General features: G+C 18.9%; 1 protein-coding gene across 1 annotated transcript in view; it reads left to right on the forward strand.

The window, feature by feature from the left end:
• LOC100866609 (ras-specific guanine nucleotide-releasing factor 1) overlaps nt 1–20,465 on the forward strand; it is a 135,741-nt gene that overhangs the window by 1,985 nt on the left and 113,291 nt on the right. Inside the window, exons 2-4 of the mRNA XM_086910168.1 lie at nt 4,658–4,881; nt 9,945–10,075; nt 12,319–12,435. Coding sequence (XP_086766294.1) covers nt 4,854–4,881; nt 9,945–10,075; nt 12,319–12,435 — 276 coding nt within the window. The 5' untranslated portion in view covers nt 4,658–4,853. The remainder of the gene's footprint in view (nt 1–4,657; nt 4,882–9,944; nt 10,076–12,318; nt 12,436–20,465) is intronic.

Consider the following 20,465-nt stretch of genomic DNA (forward strand, 5'->3'; position numbering starts at 1 on the left):
ATTATTTTTTAATATTTTTTTTAATATTTTGAGTTTTTGTAAATATTTTCTAAAAAGTTTAATCGATTATTAAAAAGACTAATAAAAGTTTAATTATAAGATTCTTTAAAATAAATTGATAATCATTTATTTATTTAAAAAGAAAATATTTTAAAAGATATTATAGAAAATTAACTTCAATATTTAAATTTTAATTATTAAATTTTATTTTATATTTTTTTTTTTTTTTTTTTTTTTACTATTATTCTATGTTTTCATTTTCATTAAAATTTATTTGTAGATCCTTATTTTAATTTATATTTTAAAAACTATTTAAAATTTATTGTGAATATAGGTATGTATAACATAAAACCTTATAAATAATCGTATAGTGTATTGTATGTGTATATTTTTTTGAATATCTTTGATATTTTGCTGGTTATACAAAAACGTAACATAGGGATGATTGGATGTCAATACTTCAACAAATCTCAAATTCAACGTTATGAACGAATTATCTAAAAAAAGCAAAATATTTGATTGATATTCAATACGATGAATAAATGTTCGTTGTTTTAATAATGATTGAATTGAAAAACAAAAAATATTATAGAAAATAGAAATATTAATAAGTATTTAATAAAATACAATTTGAAAATGAAAATAATAAAAAAGCTTTATACGTAAAAAATTTTGTTATAAATTTTGTTATAAAGATTTTATTATGAATATTTTGTTAATAAGATATCTATATTAAATGATAATTTTCAACTAAGCATCTCTGAAGAAATTTATTTAATCTTAGAATCTTAATTATGATTACGATGCGTTTGCTCTCTATTATGAAGTTTTCCCAGTTATACTGCATAGGTATTGATTGCAAATCAAAAAATAATCTTTCAGATCTGAACATTGATTAACCATTGTCCATTGATCGTAATAATAATAGGAAAGAGTATTGCCGGTGATCAGATTTCCATTGTTCCAATGATCTCGAATTTCTCTTCTTTAACTAATATACGAAGTGAAACACATTATTTTATTTTTTTCTCTATTATATAACTCAATCACAATCTTTTTATTAAAAAAAAAAATATATATATATATATTAGATAATATTTTAATTCAACTCTTTATCGTAATTTAGAAATTACTGGTCTGTCTGTAATTAAAATTAACATCATTCGTTTACATATTCGGAGAAAAATTTCTAATTTCAAATGGTAAAAATTGCGCAAAAATCAAAATTTGAAATGCAATATGTACATATAGGAAGAATATTCGGACTGTAGTGAATTTTATCCATGAAATGCAAAATAAAATTTTGAAGAATATATCGATTTCGAAGCAAAAAATGTAACAAAAAATAATGATTTAAGTATGGAATTTTATAAAGCATGAAATACGATCATGTAAATTTTCTGACAAATAAATATTCCAACAATCAATTAATCCAAAATCTATTAATCCGTAAATATGTACTAGCATTTCATTAATTCTATATGTTATATAATATTAAAAATTAACAAGAAGAAATTCATGATGTTTATTGAGCTTTTTGACAAATAGTTGATGAACTTTAAAATAAATTTCTTTACTTGAATAATTTATTTTATTATAAAAATGACTGCTTTTTGAATTGATGATCTGACATATTCTTTTAAAATATAATTGATTTCAATGATTAAAAGCATTAAAGTACAATTAAAATAATTATTTTATATATATAATTATTATATATATAATTTATATATAATATATTTTATATAATAATTATTATATATATAATTTTTAAATTTTAAAATCAACTTTTTTTTAAATATATTAATTATTTATGGCTTGAATAAATGAATAAAATTAATATAATAAAAATGAATAAATGTAAATATTTGATACAAAAAGATAGAATTTTTTAATTTATACATTTAATTAATACTGTATAATAATATCAATCATAATAAAATTTAAAAAATAAAAAAATTAATACGAATTGATAATAACAAAAAATTATAATAATATTATTATTAATAAATATTAAACAGCTGAAAATTTCATGAAATAAAGTATAATATAGTATAATAATATAATAATATAGTAAAGTATAATAATATATATAATAATAATATATTAATAATAATAATATATTATTATTTGTACTATTATTATGCATAAATATTTAAATCAGAAATTGCGACATGAATTTATAATAGATAATAATGAAGAGTTTATTAAAATAAAAATTTAATTATAATTATAAATGGATAACAAACAACATAGATACATTAATTATATGTATGGTTTTTTATATTATAATTATAATATATATATATAATCGACAATAAAATATATATAGACATATATGTATTATAATATAGTATTATATATATATATATAAATTGTAAATTTATTCAACATCATATTATTAATATATTAAAAAAGATAATTATTGATAGATTCTTATTCGATGAGATGATTTTGATGATTTTTAAATATGTTACATAAGAAAAAATTTTGAACAGTTTTTCTTTTGCATATTGTTCATTTAATTTTCAAGATATTTGTAAAAAAAAATTATTGCTACTATTATTATATAGAATTTTTCTTATGTATATACTGTCACAATACATCAGTATGTGACCGCTTTATCTTCTGTTAATGTAAATATATAGCGGCAGCAGGTAACTCGTTAACTAAGATACATAACGGATAAACTAATAGAAAATCTATTTCCTCATAAATCATGGTGAGCTAAAATATCTTAAATAAAATATATATTTAACAGGAGTTTGAACATTCTATGGATTTTTCGAAAAAATAAAATAAAATAAAACAACCCTTGAACGACCGAAATTACAACGAAAAGTACCAAGAATGATACTGATATTCATTATAACTTTGGTCATTGTAATTTCAAAAAATATCAAGAATGATGCTGATATTCATTATAACTTTGGTCATTATAATTTCAAAAAATATTAAGAATGATACTGATATTCATTCTTCATAATTTCATGCATTATAATTTCGGTCGCTCAAAAGTTCTATATTTTATTTTTGCATTTCGCAGATCCGAAAGAATGTCCAAGTTCGATGTTGTATTTGAAACATTTTAAGTTTATCACAATCCATAAGTAAATAAGTTTTTATACATTAAATAGTTAATATTCATACATTTTCAACATCGTCCACTGTGATATATTTTTGAATATATTTTAGAAATAATAAATAAGTGATAGTTGCATTTGTAACCAATTGAATATATACATAAGAGAAATTCTATATAAATAGTATCAATCCTTTTTTATAAAAATATCTTAAAAATTAAGAAGTGAGCGATAGTAATGTGCAAAAAAAAAAGATTGTTTAAAATCTTGTCTTCTATAATATATTCAAAAGTTATTAAAAATCAGAAAACCCTCTTATTTCGAATAATTAAAAGTTAGTCAGCTTTCAATCGGAAAATTACATAAACATTGTATTAATTAATAATTATTCTCAAAAAATGTTTTTCAAAGAATAGAAAAGATTAATATATTTTTTATGTCCTTATATTTGGTGAATGCTAAAAAAATTCACTGTAAACCTGCAAAGAAACATCATCCCAAAAATATTTTTATAACAAGAATATCTAAGAATTTATAAAAAAGTTTTCATTCAAGTTTTTATAAAGGAAAAAGAAACAGAAAATATGTAGTTATAAATAAAATGTTATAAAAAAACAATTTTATGATATTAGCACATTTTAAAGAAAATTCATATGCTTTCATTCGTATTGCTGCTATATCTATATATTAACTTCTCTATTTATAAATTCCATTAATTACTTCATGAATGAAATATTGTACAATATAATATTATGTCACCACGGATGAGATATCTTGCGAATTTGAATATTATTTATCAAAGGGTAGGAATAATAAATTTTATTTGAATAAAAATTGAAACTCGTGAGAAATCTTCTCCATGGCATTATACAAATAAAATAATTGTGTTGTAGAATATTTCGTAATTGCGAAGCGACCATTAATAAGATTATGAAAAAATATGGTAATTTTCATTCAAGTTATTTTAAGATCATAGTATAGTACATCATTGATTCAGTTATAACACTATAGGATCAAATATAAAATATATATTTAAAAAACTTAAGATTTTTTATCGAAAAGAAAGAAAAAAAAATTTTTTTTTGAAACATTGTTTTATCATATTATCGGAAGTGCATAAAAAATCGCGATTAAGTTATTTTGTAAATCTTATATTTTATACAATATTTGAAATTTAAGAGTATTTATAAAGAATACTTATTATATTTTATATTGTATTTTAGATATATTAAATTGTATAATATATATAATATTTTATTTATATAATTGTGACTTCTAATTTTATTTTATTTAGAATAATAAAAAATTGATAAAGGAAAAATTGTCGATATACTCATAAAATTTATATCATGGAAAGATATATTTCATTAAATTATGTAAATTTTTCTTCTATTTATAATTTTTCTATCATTATTTTCTTCTTTTTTGTAATTTCATACAAAAGATGGCTGTTTTCTGGTTTACAAATTATTTAGTATATGTACACGATATTTTAAAAATAATAATAATAACTTGTTATAAATTATTCATAATTCAAAAAGCTGAACAACTTTTTTCTTTCTTCTTTTTTTTAGGATATATATTAGTTGAAAAGGCTCAAGAAATTGGAGTTCCTAAGATACTTAAGTCACGATAAACGTCCGTGCACAACATCACGACAGTACGGTACTATTTTCTACGCCATTACATCCTATACAAGGTATTCTGGACAATCAATATTTATTGCGAGGATCGTCAAAAGGAAGCGTCCTTTGCCAACGACCTGTGATCATGCTCAGCCCAAAGATGCAAAGAACTGGTAAGTTGTGAATGAAGTCTTCATTACTTCTAACTCAATTTATATTAATCATTTAATGTTATATCTTTGAAAAGTATTTTTATTTTATTGTAAAATATTTACGAATATGGAGAAAAAAGAAAATTAAATAAAAAAAATCATTTTGCTCATAATGATGCGATTAGAATTTGTATATATATATATATATATATATATATATATATATATATATATATATATATATATATTTAAAAAGAATAGAAATATTCAATAAATAATTCGAATCTCGCCATTTTTAATCAAATAAAAGAGGATATAAATAAAAAATATTTCAGTATTATTGAATGAAAATTTGTTAAAAATATTTGTGTAAATATTTTTAATTTTTGAATATTTTTTGCATTAAAAAAAGTTCAATATACTATAGTATACTATAGTTTAATATCAATTTAATACAACACAGAGATTAAATTGGAAGATTTATTCAGAATAAATTTTTAACATCGAATGTATATATGAATCATTTGACAGATATTTGAAATCAACAAAATAAAAATTATTATGAAAAGAACTTGACTTACAACCATCATTTTTATTTTTTTGAGATAAACATAATTTCTTGACTTTCATGAAATAACATCTAAAACAACTTGATAAATAAAATATTTAATGAAAAATGAATTTATTTCTTGATGAAAAATTGTCGATATTTTAAATTGTTATAATTTTATAAAAAAATTGTACAAATTAATTTGAATTTTCTTTAAAGTGTGAAATTTCTATTTTATATATTTCTGAATTTGTTTTTTAAATGTTTTTATATTATGTTACATCATGTAACAAATAAAAAAATAAAATACTTTTCTTCTCAACAATTTGAAAAATTCAATGGGTTGTAAAAACATTGAACAAATTTTTTTAAAACTAAATCCATAATAGATTTAAAAATTGAAGTCTTTTTTTTTATAATAATCTTCTAAAAATTGTTGTATGATTATATTTATTAAATTACTGAATTTTAAATATTAGAATTAGACGAAAATTCAAAAAACATTAAATTCTTATTATTTTAAATGTAATTTAGCGAAAAAATAAATATATAATAAGTTTTAAGTCTTTTAGTATTATAAAAAGTATTCAATTTTCAAATTTATTGTGAATTCAGTAATGAAAAGAATTTTTCAATATTTTTATAATCGATTGAATTTTTTAAATTTTTGAAAAAAAATATCTTTATATTTCTATTTGTTACAAGATATCAAAAAAATAAAAAACAAAATTAAGACAAGATTGTGAAAGTAGGAGTTTTATATTTTAAAATAAATTCAAGCTGATTATTGTATGATTTCTTTTTATGAAAATATTTAAAATACAATTTAAAATATCGGAAATTTTTCTTCGAATATAGATTCACTATATTATTATGTGCTTTTTACTATATTATTTGCTGGTTTAAATAAAATAATTTATAGAAATGTGAAAATTATGGCAACAAATGAAGAAATATATTTATTAATAGCATCGCCAAATGTTGCTTGGAATGATGGATAGTTTTAGTTTAAATCACATCTAATTGCTGAGTCACACGGACAAACTTTCACTTAACTTATATCGTAATAGCATAAGTTGAAGTTGAACTGTAACAAATCCCTCAGCTTTTCAGATTTGAATCGAGAACATATTTGCCTTAAAAGTTCTTTAACTTCATATTAATGAGATCGTAAATTGAATATTTACCTATTTAGGAACTGTTTTGAGATATTTTTCGGAAGTTGTTTTTATTATTTTTTAAGGTTATTAATCAGAAGAATAATGAAGAAAAATTGTGTAAACTAAAATCCAATAAGTTTTATATAATTGAATTATATATAAAAAATAAACGCTTTAGTCCATTATTTGTTATTAATAAATTGAATAAATTAGTTAAATTGCTTAATTAGAATATTTAATCTTTACACATTCTGATCAAATGTAAATTAAATTAGAACTGGAAATTGAAAATTCGATACAATTAATTCACCACATTATTTTGTGAAATAATAATTTCATCTAATATTAATTTTAATTATTATTAAAAATTTTAATTTTTAAATAATAAAATTTTTTTGAATTTTTAAAGATAAAAATTTTATTTTATACAAGATCGAAATTAATTATCATTGAAGTAAAAAATTTATATTTCCATTAAAGCATTATACAGTGCCACATAACCACACAGAAACAGAAATAGAAAGAGTTACATATCATATATATATATAATATCCATATACTATATATTATACTTTACTTATTCAATAATTTATTCGAATGGTAAGTAATTACTTATTATATAAATAGTATAAGTATACTAAATGTAAAAGTACTATTGGTATAAGTATATTATATATAATATACATTACACAGAAAAATATCCGAACAATTATAAAAAATTATGAAAAATTTTATTTAAGCTTTGTAATTGAGAGAAAGAAAATAGATTTAATAATAAAGAAATGCGTCTGCATAAGTTTATTGATTTATTATTATATTTTACTAATGGAAGATTTTATTTTTAATACTCAAAAAATTTACAGAAAAATAACGAAATAGATTTGAGTATTGAATTAAAATCGTTTAATAATTATTTATGAAAGAATATTTTTTATTGATTTCGATAATCTCGAGATATTTTATCGAAGCCATGATTCTACAACTTTTTTTTATAATATCGTTCAATTCTAATTTTTGAAATATTCATAAAAAAGTTATCGATATTTCTATAATAAATTTTGCCTATGTATTTTATTTTTCTGCCTATATTATTTACAAAGAAAAGTCTCAATTCCAATTTTTCGAAATTTTGAATATGTAAAAGGAAGAATAATATATATTTTGTTCAAAGTATAGATTTCAAAATTACGATTCAAAATTATTGCAAAAAGTAAATTATAATCCTTATATTACATTTACATCGAATGTTTAAAAATAAAATCTTATATAAATTGCAATCATAATTATAGTAAGATAATAATTAATAATTACAGTTAAATTAAATTTAATCTAATTAAAATTAATTATAAAATTAATTGCATTTAGATTTTTTGGAAATCTAAGGAAATATAAACTTCACTTTTATTGAATTATTGAGTATAATTGAGCAATAATTTGGAAAACTAATTTATCTATCTAAAAATTTAATTTAATCTAATCATAGATTAAATCTCTATCACTGAGAATCGGTGAGAAAGTCTTTCTACCTTAACTCAAGTCTACCTTCTTTTCGAATTATGATTATGATTATTCTATATTTTGGTTAAAATATATCAAAACTTCTTTCTCTACAATATAGTTTTTTGAGAAATTAAGACTTATCAACGATAATATGTATAGAAAAAAATTGTTCAAAATGTTGAATTTGACAACACATTTCAAATAATTTCATTGAAATCATTCCTTTTAGATAGGTATAGGAGTCTTATCCTTAGAGATAATTGGATTTTAAAAACTTATTTGAAATAATCCACAATTTCATATTAAATTATTCGCCATTCGACTAAATTATTGGACGTGTTTGAACCAATCTATATGTCATATGAAACTCACAATCTGATAATCTCTGGGACATTATCGTTTCTGATCTAATATCCAACGTTAATACGATCTTGTTACAATATACGTATTACATACATGATGTGTTAATTTATTGTAAGAATATTCACAGAATATGACGCATGAGTGATAGATCTAGTTCAAATTATATAATGATAGATTCATAATAAATTCATATACATTTACTGATTATTGAATAATTTTCTGAATAATGTTACCAACTTTTGATTATGGCATAGAATAAATTTCACGAATTTTTTTACAAAGAATATTTGAAAGAAAAATTAAAAAATCTCAAAGTTTTGCACAGAAATCTACTATTCTATAGATAAAATATGAATGCAATATTATTATATATTATAAATTATTTAAAGTTATGCATATTTAAAAAAAGTTATAGTTTACTTTTAATAAACCAGTTTTTAATGAATTTGAAATATGTTGCTAAGAACATCATTGTGAGCAATTATTTCCGATATATAGAATATCATATAAAATATATAAAACAGATTTGAGTGAATTTTATTTTAAATAATAATTTAAAAAGAATTATTTCAAATAATTAATGACAATACTATTTGATATTTCAATGGATATTATATTCTTTATTTCAAATAATAGTAAATTTAAGAAATAATTGAGAAAATAATCTTAATTTCTTAATTTCAAAAATTTTTAAAATTTACTATTAATATATATATCAATTTTTATATTTATTCTGGTTTCTGAAATCAATTTTCTAAAGTTGAATATATTAATACTTTGTTTAACTATTGTTAGTTAGACTTCACTTTTTGAATATGTTTCTTTGAATAAAATTTTTTTAAATATTTACATAGATATATAAATAACGAAAAATATAATAAAAAAAAAACGGTTTCCAATAACTTTGAAAAAATAAAAGATAATAACATTAATATGAAAAATATTTTTATGGAAATCGTAACTCGAAATCAAAAAAATGAAATATGGTTAAATAGAAAATAAATAGAAAATAATTAAAAAAATAATTAAATAGAAAAAAATATTTTTAACAACAAGATTTTCATTAAAATCAGTAAGAAGATAGAACATAAACATGTTTATTATGTTTATCAATTTTTATTCTATTTAAAATAAAAAATAATAAAACAAAAAAGTATAAAAATACTGTTAAATAATAGTTGCATAATTTTTATACTGAATCTGAAATAGTTGTTTTGATTAATTTTTAATCAAAATAAATAATAATCAAGCATTCGATCAATAATCATTATAAAATAAAAAATTAGATATAGAGAAAATAATAAAAAGGAAAAATATTTTTTCAATCAATGTTCAATTATTGTTAAATCTATTACTATAACATGGTGAATAAATTCATCAGAGGAGAACAATAGTGATAACTAAACAGATTGGAAATGTACATACTGAATCCAAAAACATTGGATTTGAATGTACAAATTGTGAATTCGGTTACATATCATTTGACGTGTGATATTCATTACATGTTGCAGTGAGAGTAAACGACTCGCAGCTTGTGATGCTCTCAGAGAAAGCCAATTACGATCACTCATTGAGTGGATATTTGCACAAACGAACTGCTGATTCAACCAAGTGGCAATTACGTTGGTTCGTTTTATATCAGGTAAATGATATCTTATATCATTTTTATGTTAATTAATTCGAATTTTTAAATTCCGAATTTTTAAAACAAAAACTATTTTTTTTTCGTTTTTTAGAAATCAGTTTTTTAAATAAAAAATTTGTTGTAGTAAATTTGTATGCACGTGTACTTATAATACATAAAGATTTTCAATTAATAGTTTCGCATGATAACAAAATTTTCAGCTTTATATTTCATTTCGTGCAAATTTGTTATTTCTACAATTCGTATAAAAAATTAAAATTTGTTTAACCCTTTATTAAATCAATTCATTGCTTATTCTCATTATTATAAAAATTCACTTAATATTTATTAAAACAATCAATTTTCTTTTATATTCTTTTTTAATTTCAAACTAATTTAATTGTATATAGAAACAAAATAAACAATTGAATTATTGTATATCAAATTGGTTAGCATTTAAAGAAATATATATATATTTGTTTTTATTAAATGAAACTCTTCATTATTTTTATAATAAAGAAATAATTGTAGTTTTATAACAGTTACTTGTTCATTACAACAGATTATGTTTACTTTATTAGAAATTTTTTGCATAAAATCATTAAATTTTAATCAGTAAATTTTTTGCTCGCACTATCAAAAATTCTTTTTTATTTGTTTTAAAAAAGGAATCGAAAGCTCTATTTCAGTAACTTTTCCAAGAGTTTCTTGAAAACATTATCAAGTTTTACAGTGAAAAGTTTATGTGAAGCTTTGATTAACTTGCAATCTTTTGGAAAGTTGTTCATGAAAAGGGGTCATGTTCTCGTTTTATCTATGAGATAGTTTTCATCTTTTATTTGATAATATTCGTTATTTTTATTACATAATTTTTTTCCATAGAGAACGAATTGATTTTAAAATATTAACAATTTTGTATTTTTATTGATATAGTTGTATTTTTATTACAACAATAAATCCAAATGGAATTTTGTAACCTTTCATTCTTATTTGAGAATTCAGTTCGATACTCGAAGTTTTTTAATGCGTTGAAATACTACAAAAGTAGAACAAAAGGGTAAAATTTAAATAACACATGGTTATTGAACGAAAAATTGATCGGTAGAACTTATAACGGAGTGAAGCGAGCAATAAGCATGAGTATCGTGAACTAATTTGACACGCTATCAAAAAGAGAGCATCTCCACTCCAATAGAATTGTTCTGCAATTGTGCGCGGAAGTACCTTCGGAAAATTACTTACAATGATTCTAAAAAATATTTAAAAACATACTTTAAAACATGATAACTTTTTAAAATTGGATTTAACTTGGATTTGAATTGTTTCAAAATAATAAAATTAAAATAAAAAACGTATCTTGAGAATCTTGTAATAATTCTTTACAATTTTTTTTACAACTGAGTCTGCAATGAAAATTTAAAAAATACATTCTGAATATTTATGTTAATTATATATTGTACTGAAAATTTCATTAAAATCGATTAATGCAGAAACAAATAACAAGTATCGAAAAATGCAAAAATATTAAAATTGTGAATTTAAAATTTTTTAACCAAAAATCGTGAAAAATTGCAATTTTTACTATTTTTAATCTTTTGTTTATAACAATCGATTTCAATGATATTTTTAGCATATATATAACTGATATAAATTCAAATCAAAATGTATTTTTTAAATTTTCATAATTTAAAATTAAAAATTGAGATAAAAAAGTTGAAAAAAATGATTTCACTATTATTTTCGCAGTTTTGATAAATTGCAATCTTTGCAAAATTTTTTTTATATAATATTTTCTAACTTTTCAAAATAATTAAAGTTATTAAGTCAAATTTTAAAAAAAGTTATTCTTTGAAAATATGCTAATATTTTATAAAGTCATTGTACGTATTATAAAAGTTATGTATGTTTTTAAATCAATCAATATAAGATTTAAGAAAATACATCTAAAAAAAATTCATTTTTAATTCATAAATATAAATTTATTTTATTTCGTAACTTTCAAAAATAGAATTATAAATTATATATTTATATATGAATAATAATATTCAATATTTTGATTATAATGTAGAATATTTTGTTAATTTCTTATTTAAAAATAAATGAAATATTTTATTTTTTTTATTTTTATATGATGTTTATATGATATTTATTTTAATGTAAAAAAAAAAACGAAATATAAAATAACATTTATACTTTTCTATAGACATAATGATATACTATAATATACTATACATTCGAACATATAGATATTTATATTACAGAACTTACTATTCTATTATGAAAACGAAACCTGTTCGAGGCCCAGCGGCGTTATTTTGTTAGAGGGTTGCTACTGCGATCGTCTCATTACCGCCAAAGGCAAAGAGCCAGATAAACAGGTAAGAGAATATATATATATATTATTGCTTTCAGTTGTAGTTTTTGTATAGTATGAAACTTATCTATGTGGAAAATATTGCTCATCTTGCAATATTTTATTAAATATATTTTTCTTATGAATAATTAACGAAAATGTAAAAAGTATGATGAAATAGTAATTTCGAACATGTTTAATAATTAATGAAAATAAATTTTTTAACATAAATTATATTTTAAACGATTTAAATATTATAGGAATAGAATAAATTATATATTATAGTATATTAGTATATTAATTTCATAAAACATTTGTTAATATTTATTTAATAATATGTATATTTTAATATATGATTGAATGAAAATATTTTTCGTTAATAACGGTAGTTTCAAGTTTAAATAAATTTAAATACATAAACAGAAAAATTTATTAATGAAATTATAATACTACATATTAAGAATAATAATTTTTAAATTTTATTATTTAATTTTTTTATTAGTAAAATAATATTAAGCTTAAAAACTAAAAATATATTATAGAAATAATAAATTAAAATATTTTAATTTCATAGATAATTATTATTAACAATTTTTAATGTCATTTCAAGATGTATGAAATTGAATTATTAAAAAGACATAGTAAAAAATAATGTTTGATTATATAAGCGTTAAAAAATTTTACATATTATATTTTATATTTTATATTAATCTTAATATTTTGGCATCTAATTGCAATCTCATTGCAATATTTGTTATCAATATAAAATAAGAATGCATGAATGAAATTTAAGCAATTAATTAAAGTAATAAAATTACAAAACTTTATATAAAAATTTATGAACATAGTTTGAAAATTTATTTTTAATAAAATGTGCAATATATTTTATAATGAATATAAAATCTAAAAATTGTCTATTGCGTTTCATTTTCTTGAAATAAGATGTAATACAGAAGTCTACTGGTTAGTGAAGCGATAATTGAAACCGAGAAGTTACATTAAGTTAGGATTAGAGAAGTTGTTACTTTCTCGAATAGAATATTTATGATAGTTATTCGAGAAAAGATAATTTGAAAGTTAAAAAAATAAAATCAATTAAATTTTTTGATCAACGATCATTAATGATGAATTACAGTAGATATATATATATAAAACGAAAAATAAAAATTTTTTAGTTTTTATATTATATTTATAAATATACATACTTCTTATATGTAATAATATAGAATAACAATGATAGATTTAATGAAGAAAAAAAAGATACACAAAAAATATTAAATTTTTACTTTTCTTTTTAATATATAATTAAAATATATATATCATTTTTTGAATGATTTTACGGATTTACAAAATCATTTCATATACAACAATTTAATATTTCAATTGATAATTTTTTTGAATCCTTAGTGACCATTATGTTCTATACTCACTAAATCCGCCATATAACAAATGAATACCTAAAACTTTTCCAATAAAATAAATGCAAAAATAATGCCATTATATATTTAAAACATTTTTCAATATAATGCAAAATTTGTAATAGAAAATTTACTATTAATAAAAATAATTGTTTCAATTATTCCTACATTATAATCTAATGTTTTGTTTTTGAATTTTAATAATATACATTCAATATTCAATAATATTCATATTATATATATATATATATATATCACAAATTAAAACTAAATTACAATAGTAGTAAGTTTGTCATATATAATATATAATCAATTACAAAAATATTTATATATTATATGAAAATCCGAAAATATTGATTTTATTGAAAATTTATATGTATATAAAGCTTAATGATATGCATAGAATAATTTTTTTGTCGACAGAAAATTTTTTTGAGAGAGTGAAATCAATTCTCAAAAGTTTTAATATTTTTTTAATTTTGGATATAAATTTATTTGGAACTATTTTTTACAATAATATTTGTTCACAATAAAGCACTAAAAACTAAACTAAAAATTTTATAATTTAAAATTTTGGCATCTTATTTTGTAAATGTTAAGAAATAATTATTTCAAAAGAACGAAAAAATATTGAAACTTCAAACATTGATTTTATCTGATATTTTGTTAAAATAAATTACCGTATAAATATATATAATCTATTATTATATATATTATATTAAATACAGATATTATCTGCTTATAGTTTCTTTTAAGGCAAACTTTTAAGATTCTCACAAAAGTCTATCGATATATTAAATTTTATCTCATCTCATATTTTAATCTAATTTAAATAATAAAAATTTAATAAAAGGTAATTTAAAATGAAATTTGTTTTATGTTTTATGAATTTCTTTTGATTAGATTAAATTAAGATGGCACAATAAAAAAATTTATTTATGTCTTATTTATGTCTAATTATGTCTATTGTAATTAAAAGATTAAAAATTTTATTTTAATTATTTAATTATTTAGTTTAATTATTTAATTTAAACTAACAACTATAAAAATATCGAATGATAAAAAACATATGTATATTTATATATTGTTATAAATGCACACGTATAAACACATATAAAAATATACTATTTTTATACTATTTTATTTTATACTATTTAACATTCTTTGAATATTTCAGAACATAAAATCAAACTGCAATTGAAAAAAGATGTTAAAAATCTTGTTCTTTATAACATATTCAAAATATTAATTTTGACAATATATTTAAAAATTATCGAAATTGGTTATGATAGAAAATTGTTAGATAATCAAAATTTTGTTATATTTTTGCATTATATATTTTTACATTTTTTTAGATATTCTTTGATAGATACTTTTTCTCTCTTGCTATTTTGAAGAAGAAAATTGTATGCTATTATCTCTTCGTTCTAAAGCAAATATATTTTAAATAGATTAAATATATTTTAGAATAAGATTTTTTTTTTTTTATTACATGAAACTAAGATATTGATATAATATGATCTTTTTTCTTTTTTTGATGCAATATGTTTTCTTATTTTATGCTTTAACATAATATCCATTTTTTTTGCTTGCTTTTTATTGATAATTTGATCTCTTTGTCTTTCTTCGAATACTAATACTTTTCTTTTATCTTCTTTGTCCAATTTAAAGTATCGTTGTTATTTTTTTTCTTCAATAAAAATAAATCTAAAGAATACTGATAGAAAACCCTGAACGATTAATATTCATATTTAACTTGTATATAGATTAACAATCTAATTATCATATTTTTTTCGATTACCAAACAAATAATAATTTTTTTAATTACTAATAAATCTTTGTTTAGATGTAATTAAACAATTAAAAATATTGTGATAATCTTTTTTTCAAATTACAAAAAATATTTGCTCAAAATATCAATCAAAATAATATAATTTATTCATTTTCATTATACTAAGAAACAAATTAATCAAAGTTTTATAAAATTTTAATATATTTGATTTTAATTTTTTTATATTATGAAATAAACAGTTATGAATGCTAATTTAAAGCAAAAAATTTCTACATTATAAAAAATCAAAAATAAATAATTAAAATCACAATTTTTTTTGTAAAAAATTAAGTCTAATTAGAAAATTAGATAATTAAGTCGTTAAATAAATTGAATTCTTATATATCTCATGTTGTAATTAATTAGTGATCAGTGGCCCATGTCGTATAGTAAATAATTTAACTTAACAAATTTTAATAAATTTCAAGAATTAAAGTATTCAATAAATTTTAATATTAAATTTTCATAGTTAATTATTAATTTTCTATTAACTTTTCTATGCTTATATAAAGGTAAGAATAATGAAAAGAATTAATAATATTTAACTGAGTATTACATAATATACGATGATAATGTAACAAAAATTTTATTTTATATTTTAATTAGTATTTTTTAGAATTTATTATTTTTTACAAACTTTTAATGAAAAAAGAAAAAAATTAAAAATATTATTAAATTATTAAATTATTTGTTACATAAACCGTTTTTTCTTATATATTTTGATTAACGACATTTGATTGGTTGACAAAATAAATAAAAAAATTTGCATTTATATGTTAAAAAATCTTAGAATATATAATTATATTTAACATATTCATATATCAATATTCTATTCATGATTTGTATCCTAAAAATAATCTATAAATTAATATATATTTTTATAACTATAATAAAACAATAAATATAATCTTAGAATAAACTTTTATAAAATATTTTAACAGATGGAATATTGTATTTTAATGCTTTATTTATAATATCTCTAGATTGCCGCATTAGCAAAAAGAATTGCAAATACAATAAGTGTATTCATTTGAATATTTTCTTTTGTTGAAACATTAGCATTATGTAAGTGTTTTATAACTTATTTCTGTCGTAAAATTAATATGATTTGCAAAAAAGGCGTACCCTATTTCATATGTTAAATTAATTGATATGATTTATTTTATGTGACCGTTTTACATATCGCTTGTTTTCTATTGATTGAACTTGTTCGATACGACATGTCGCGACATTGGAATTTCGAATGTGAATTGATTAGAATACATCTATTATGTGATTATATACAAAATAAAAAGGAATTCATTGTTAATTAAAAATTGAGAATCATTATTTATTATGATAATAAAAAATGTAATAATTGTTACATATCAATTTAAAATTTTAAAAAACTAAATAAATTTATAATCTAATTAGTAATAGCTAATAATATTGCAATGATATTTATTACTGATATTTATATAAATTCTATATATTTTTATTTGATTTTTTAGTTTATTCAATATTATATTTATTAAACAATTTTAACTGTATTATAAAATTATACTCCTAAAAAAATATTCATTTTCTTTTATCAAAGATAAATATTTATTTTAATTCCTAACCTATAGAAAAATAAATGATAATAATTTCTTTAATTATTGGAAATCGTATATAAAATATTAAATTAATATATAAATTCATCTATAAATTTTTTTGATAATAACTCGATAATTAAATATTTTCAAAATGCTTTGTGCAGTTTTTCCATGTTGAAAAAAAATTATAAATCGTTTAATTTCATATTTAATAAAATATAATTTATGAAAAATTTTTTTATTATTTTGTCAAAATATAATATTGTTTTCATCGTATTGCTAAAAACATCAAATTTTAATGAAAATTTGAGTTAAATATTCATATTATATGTGTAACAAAAAATTTAAATATTTGATTTAAATTCAACAATAATTTTAAAAATTTTTTTCAATAAATTGAAATATATTAGTTAATACAAAAGTAAATTAAAATATAGAAGATAATATAGAAGTTTTTTTATTTACGGAATTTCCATATAATTTATAATTCTGTTTTGGTTGACAATAATGAAATAATCAAGTTTGTAAAATAATATTCTTAAAATCCAATAATTATTTAACTTGATTTAATCTGTGATAATAACTATGAGACTTTTTACCGCTCCTTGACATAATAGCAAATTCGCATTTCAAAGAATGGAATATTAAAATAACAACTTGTTTCATTATACATGTATATTTTAACATTTTTTGCTTTAAGTATTCGAGATCGAAGAATAAATTAATCTCTAATTCAGTATCAAAGTGAAAATAGTTTGAAAAATATAAACGTAAAAGTTTTCATACATATTTATTATATTTCAAGTTTGAAATATTTTTATGTTTCCTTTTTATTTAACTTGATTTGCTTTTTTATGAATTATTACTTTTGTGATTTTGTAAATATTATTTTTAATAAAAAAATATAATATTTAAATATAAGATAGTGAAATATTAAAAAATTATTTATTTCATTTAAATATGAGATTCATTTTTTCAATTTCTATTATGCATATAATGATAAAAATATATGTAGCAAAAATGTTTAACTTAAATCTGGTATAAAATAAATATTATATATATATAAATAAATAAATATAAATAAATATATATATATATATATTAATAATATATTAATAATATATATAATAAATATATATAATGATATATAAATATATATAATAATATATAAATAAATATAATATATATATATATATATATATATACAAAAATAAAAAAATACAAAAGTATATTTTAATTTCATATTATAGAAAGCTCACAATTTAAAGTAAATTAAATAAATTTGAGAAGATTCTCAAAAAGATTCAAGATGTCAAGAAGTTGTATAAGAAATATATTTTGTTTAAAAAAACAAAATATAAAATAAAATTTTTTCATATGAATTTTTTTTATATTACTTCGTTTTTAATTAAATCAAATTTGAAAATTTTTCAAATAGTGAAATTATTTGATTGAATACGAATGAGATATTGATAAGTAATGCATATGTGAAAATAAGCAGAAAATATAGAATAAAATTTTATTAATTTTTTGTTTTTGAGAAAATTGAAATTGAACATATATAATTGTATAATAGATGAATTTTCAAATTCGATTTTCTTGAAAACTTTTTAAATTTTATTGTAACTTTTTTTTTTTATTGTAATATTTGGAATAATCTTTTATCTAGTTCATTCATATCCTATGGGAAATTTGTTAATTTCTCTTATATTTTCAAATTTGCTTTATTTGAAAACGAAATTTTCCAATTTTATTATTTTTGATTTTCGTTTTAATTTCAGTCATAGAATCTTCTTGACTTTATTTATACTATGAATTTTAAATTATCCTAATAAAGATATAGATTTAATTTAATAATATTAAATTTTTGTATGATATATTAATGACATTATTTAAATTCTATTTTTTTATTAATAAGAAATAAATATTTTTAAAAAATAACTATTTTTTTATTTACGCTTGACACTGTGCATATAATTAAAATTGATATCTTAAAAATAATAATTTAAAAATAATATTCTATAAGTTAGTATATCAAAAATATAAGTATATGAACTTTTAAGTATTTTATATTTAGTTTTTAATATACTATTTTTCATCATATTTTATCATTACATATTACTATACTATATCGTTATTATATTTTTTTTATAACAATTAAAATATATCATTATAGAGAAAATGTATCTAAAAATATAAAATTTTTACAATATAAAATTGTAAGTAGCAAGCATATTTATTTGTCAAGATTTGATATCGAATATTGTTTTGAATGCATGGCCGGACATTTCTATAACCAAATATAGAATTATAATTTATAAATACAAATTATAATTTATAATTTATAAATTATTATAGAAATTAATATCATAATTGCTTTAGCAAGTATTTGCTATACAGAAAATTATAAAAAATATTTTTTTCAATATTTCAATATGACAAAGGAATATGAAATATTCTCGATTCTCGAAATGAACATGAAAACTATTCGTGACCGCAACAATAGTATTGTAACGATAGATGGTGGATTGTTAAGTGCATGTATAATGCTCTTTCGACTGAGATATGTAAAGAAGCTTGTTCTTGTAACTATGATGTATTTTCTTCACGATGAATGGATTGTACTAATGTGATTACAAATGCAGACGCGTGTCTATAAATTGAGTCTCTCATAATAAATGTCATAGTAAATAATCGTGTCTTATGGTTAGAGTACGATCTGTTCATAATGAGATTCTCTTTCATGTGAGACTTCTGCTTTCAGAAAATCTCTTCCCAGTTCAATTGGGAGGATCACAGTTTCTCGGTGAGGCACGATATAATAATAAATACATATAATCAATAATATCGTCACTGTCTGACTCGCGATATCCCCAAATTAGAGAAAAATTCCTCGAATTAAAATGATATTGATTGCTGTTAAATCAATCGTGTCTGGAGAATGTCATTTTCGGATCGGGTTTTCCTCTAGCCAGGCTGAAATGTTAAAAAAATATGCAATTATAAGTGCCGACTAAACTCTTCTCAAAAATGGCAATCTTCTCAGACATCATTTTTTGTTTAGGCTTAATAAATTTGTCGGCGATAATAATAGAAAAGGATTTCCATACGAGGAATTTCTTCGAATAAACTGTTTATAAATCTCGCAAGCAATAAATGCTCACGAACAAAGATAAATATGTAAAAATATGTAAAAATTAGAACTTGTTTTTTAAGTTATAAGAAATTTAAT

The sequence above is a fragment of the Apis florea genome, unplaced genomic scaffold, assembly GCF_048593485.1.
Source record: "Apis florea isolate Af1SG1 unplaced genomic scaffold, ASM4859348v1 contig_3170_pilon, whole genome shotgun sequence".
Classification (NCBI taxonomy): domain Eukaryota; kingdom Metazoa; phylum Arthropoda; class Insecta; order Hymenoptera; family Apidae; genus Apis; species Apis florea.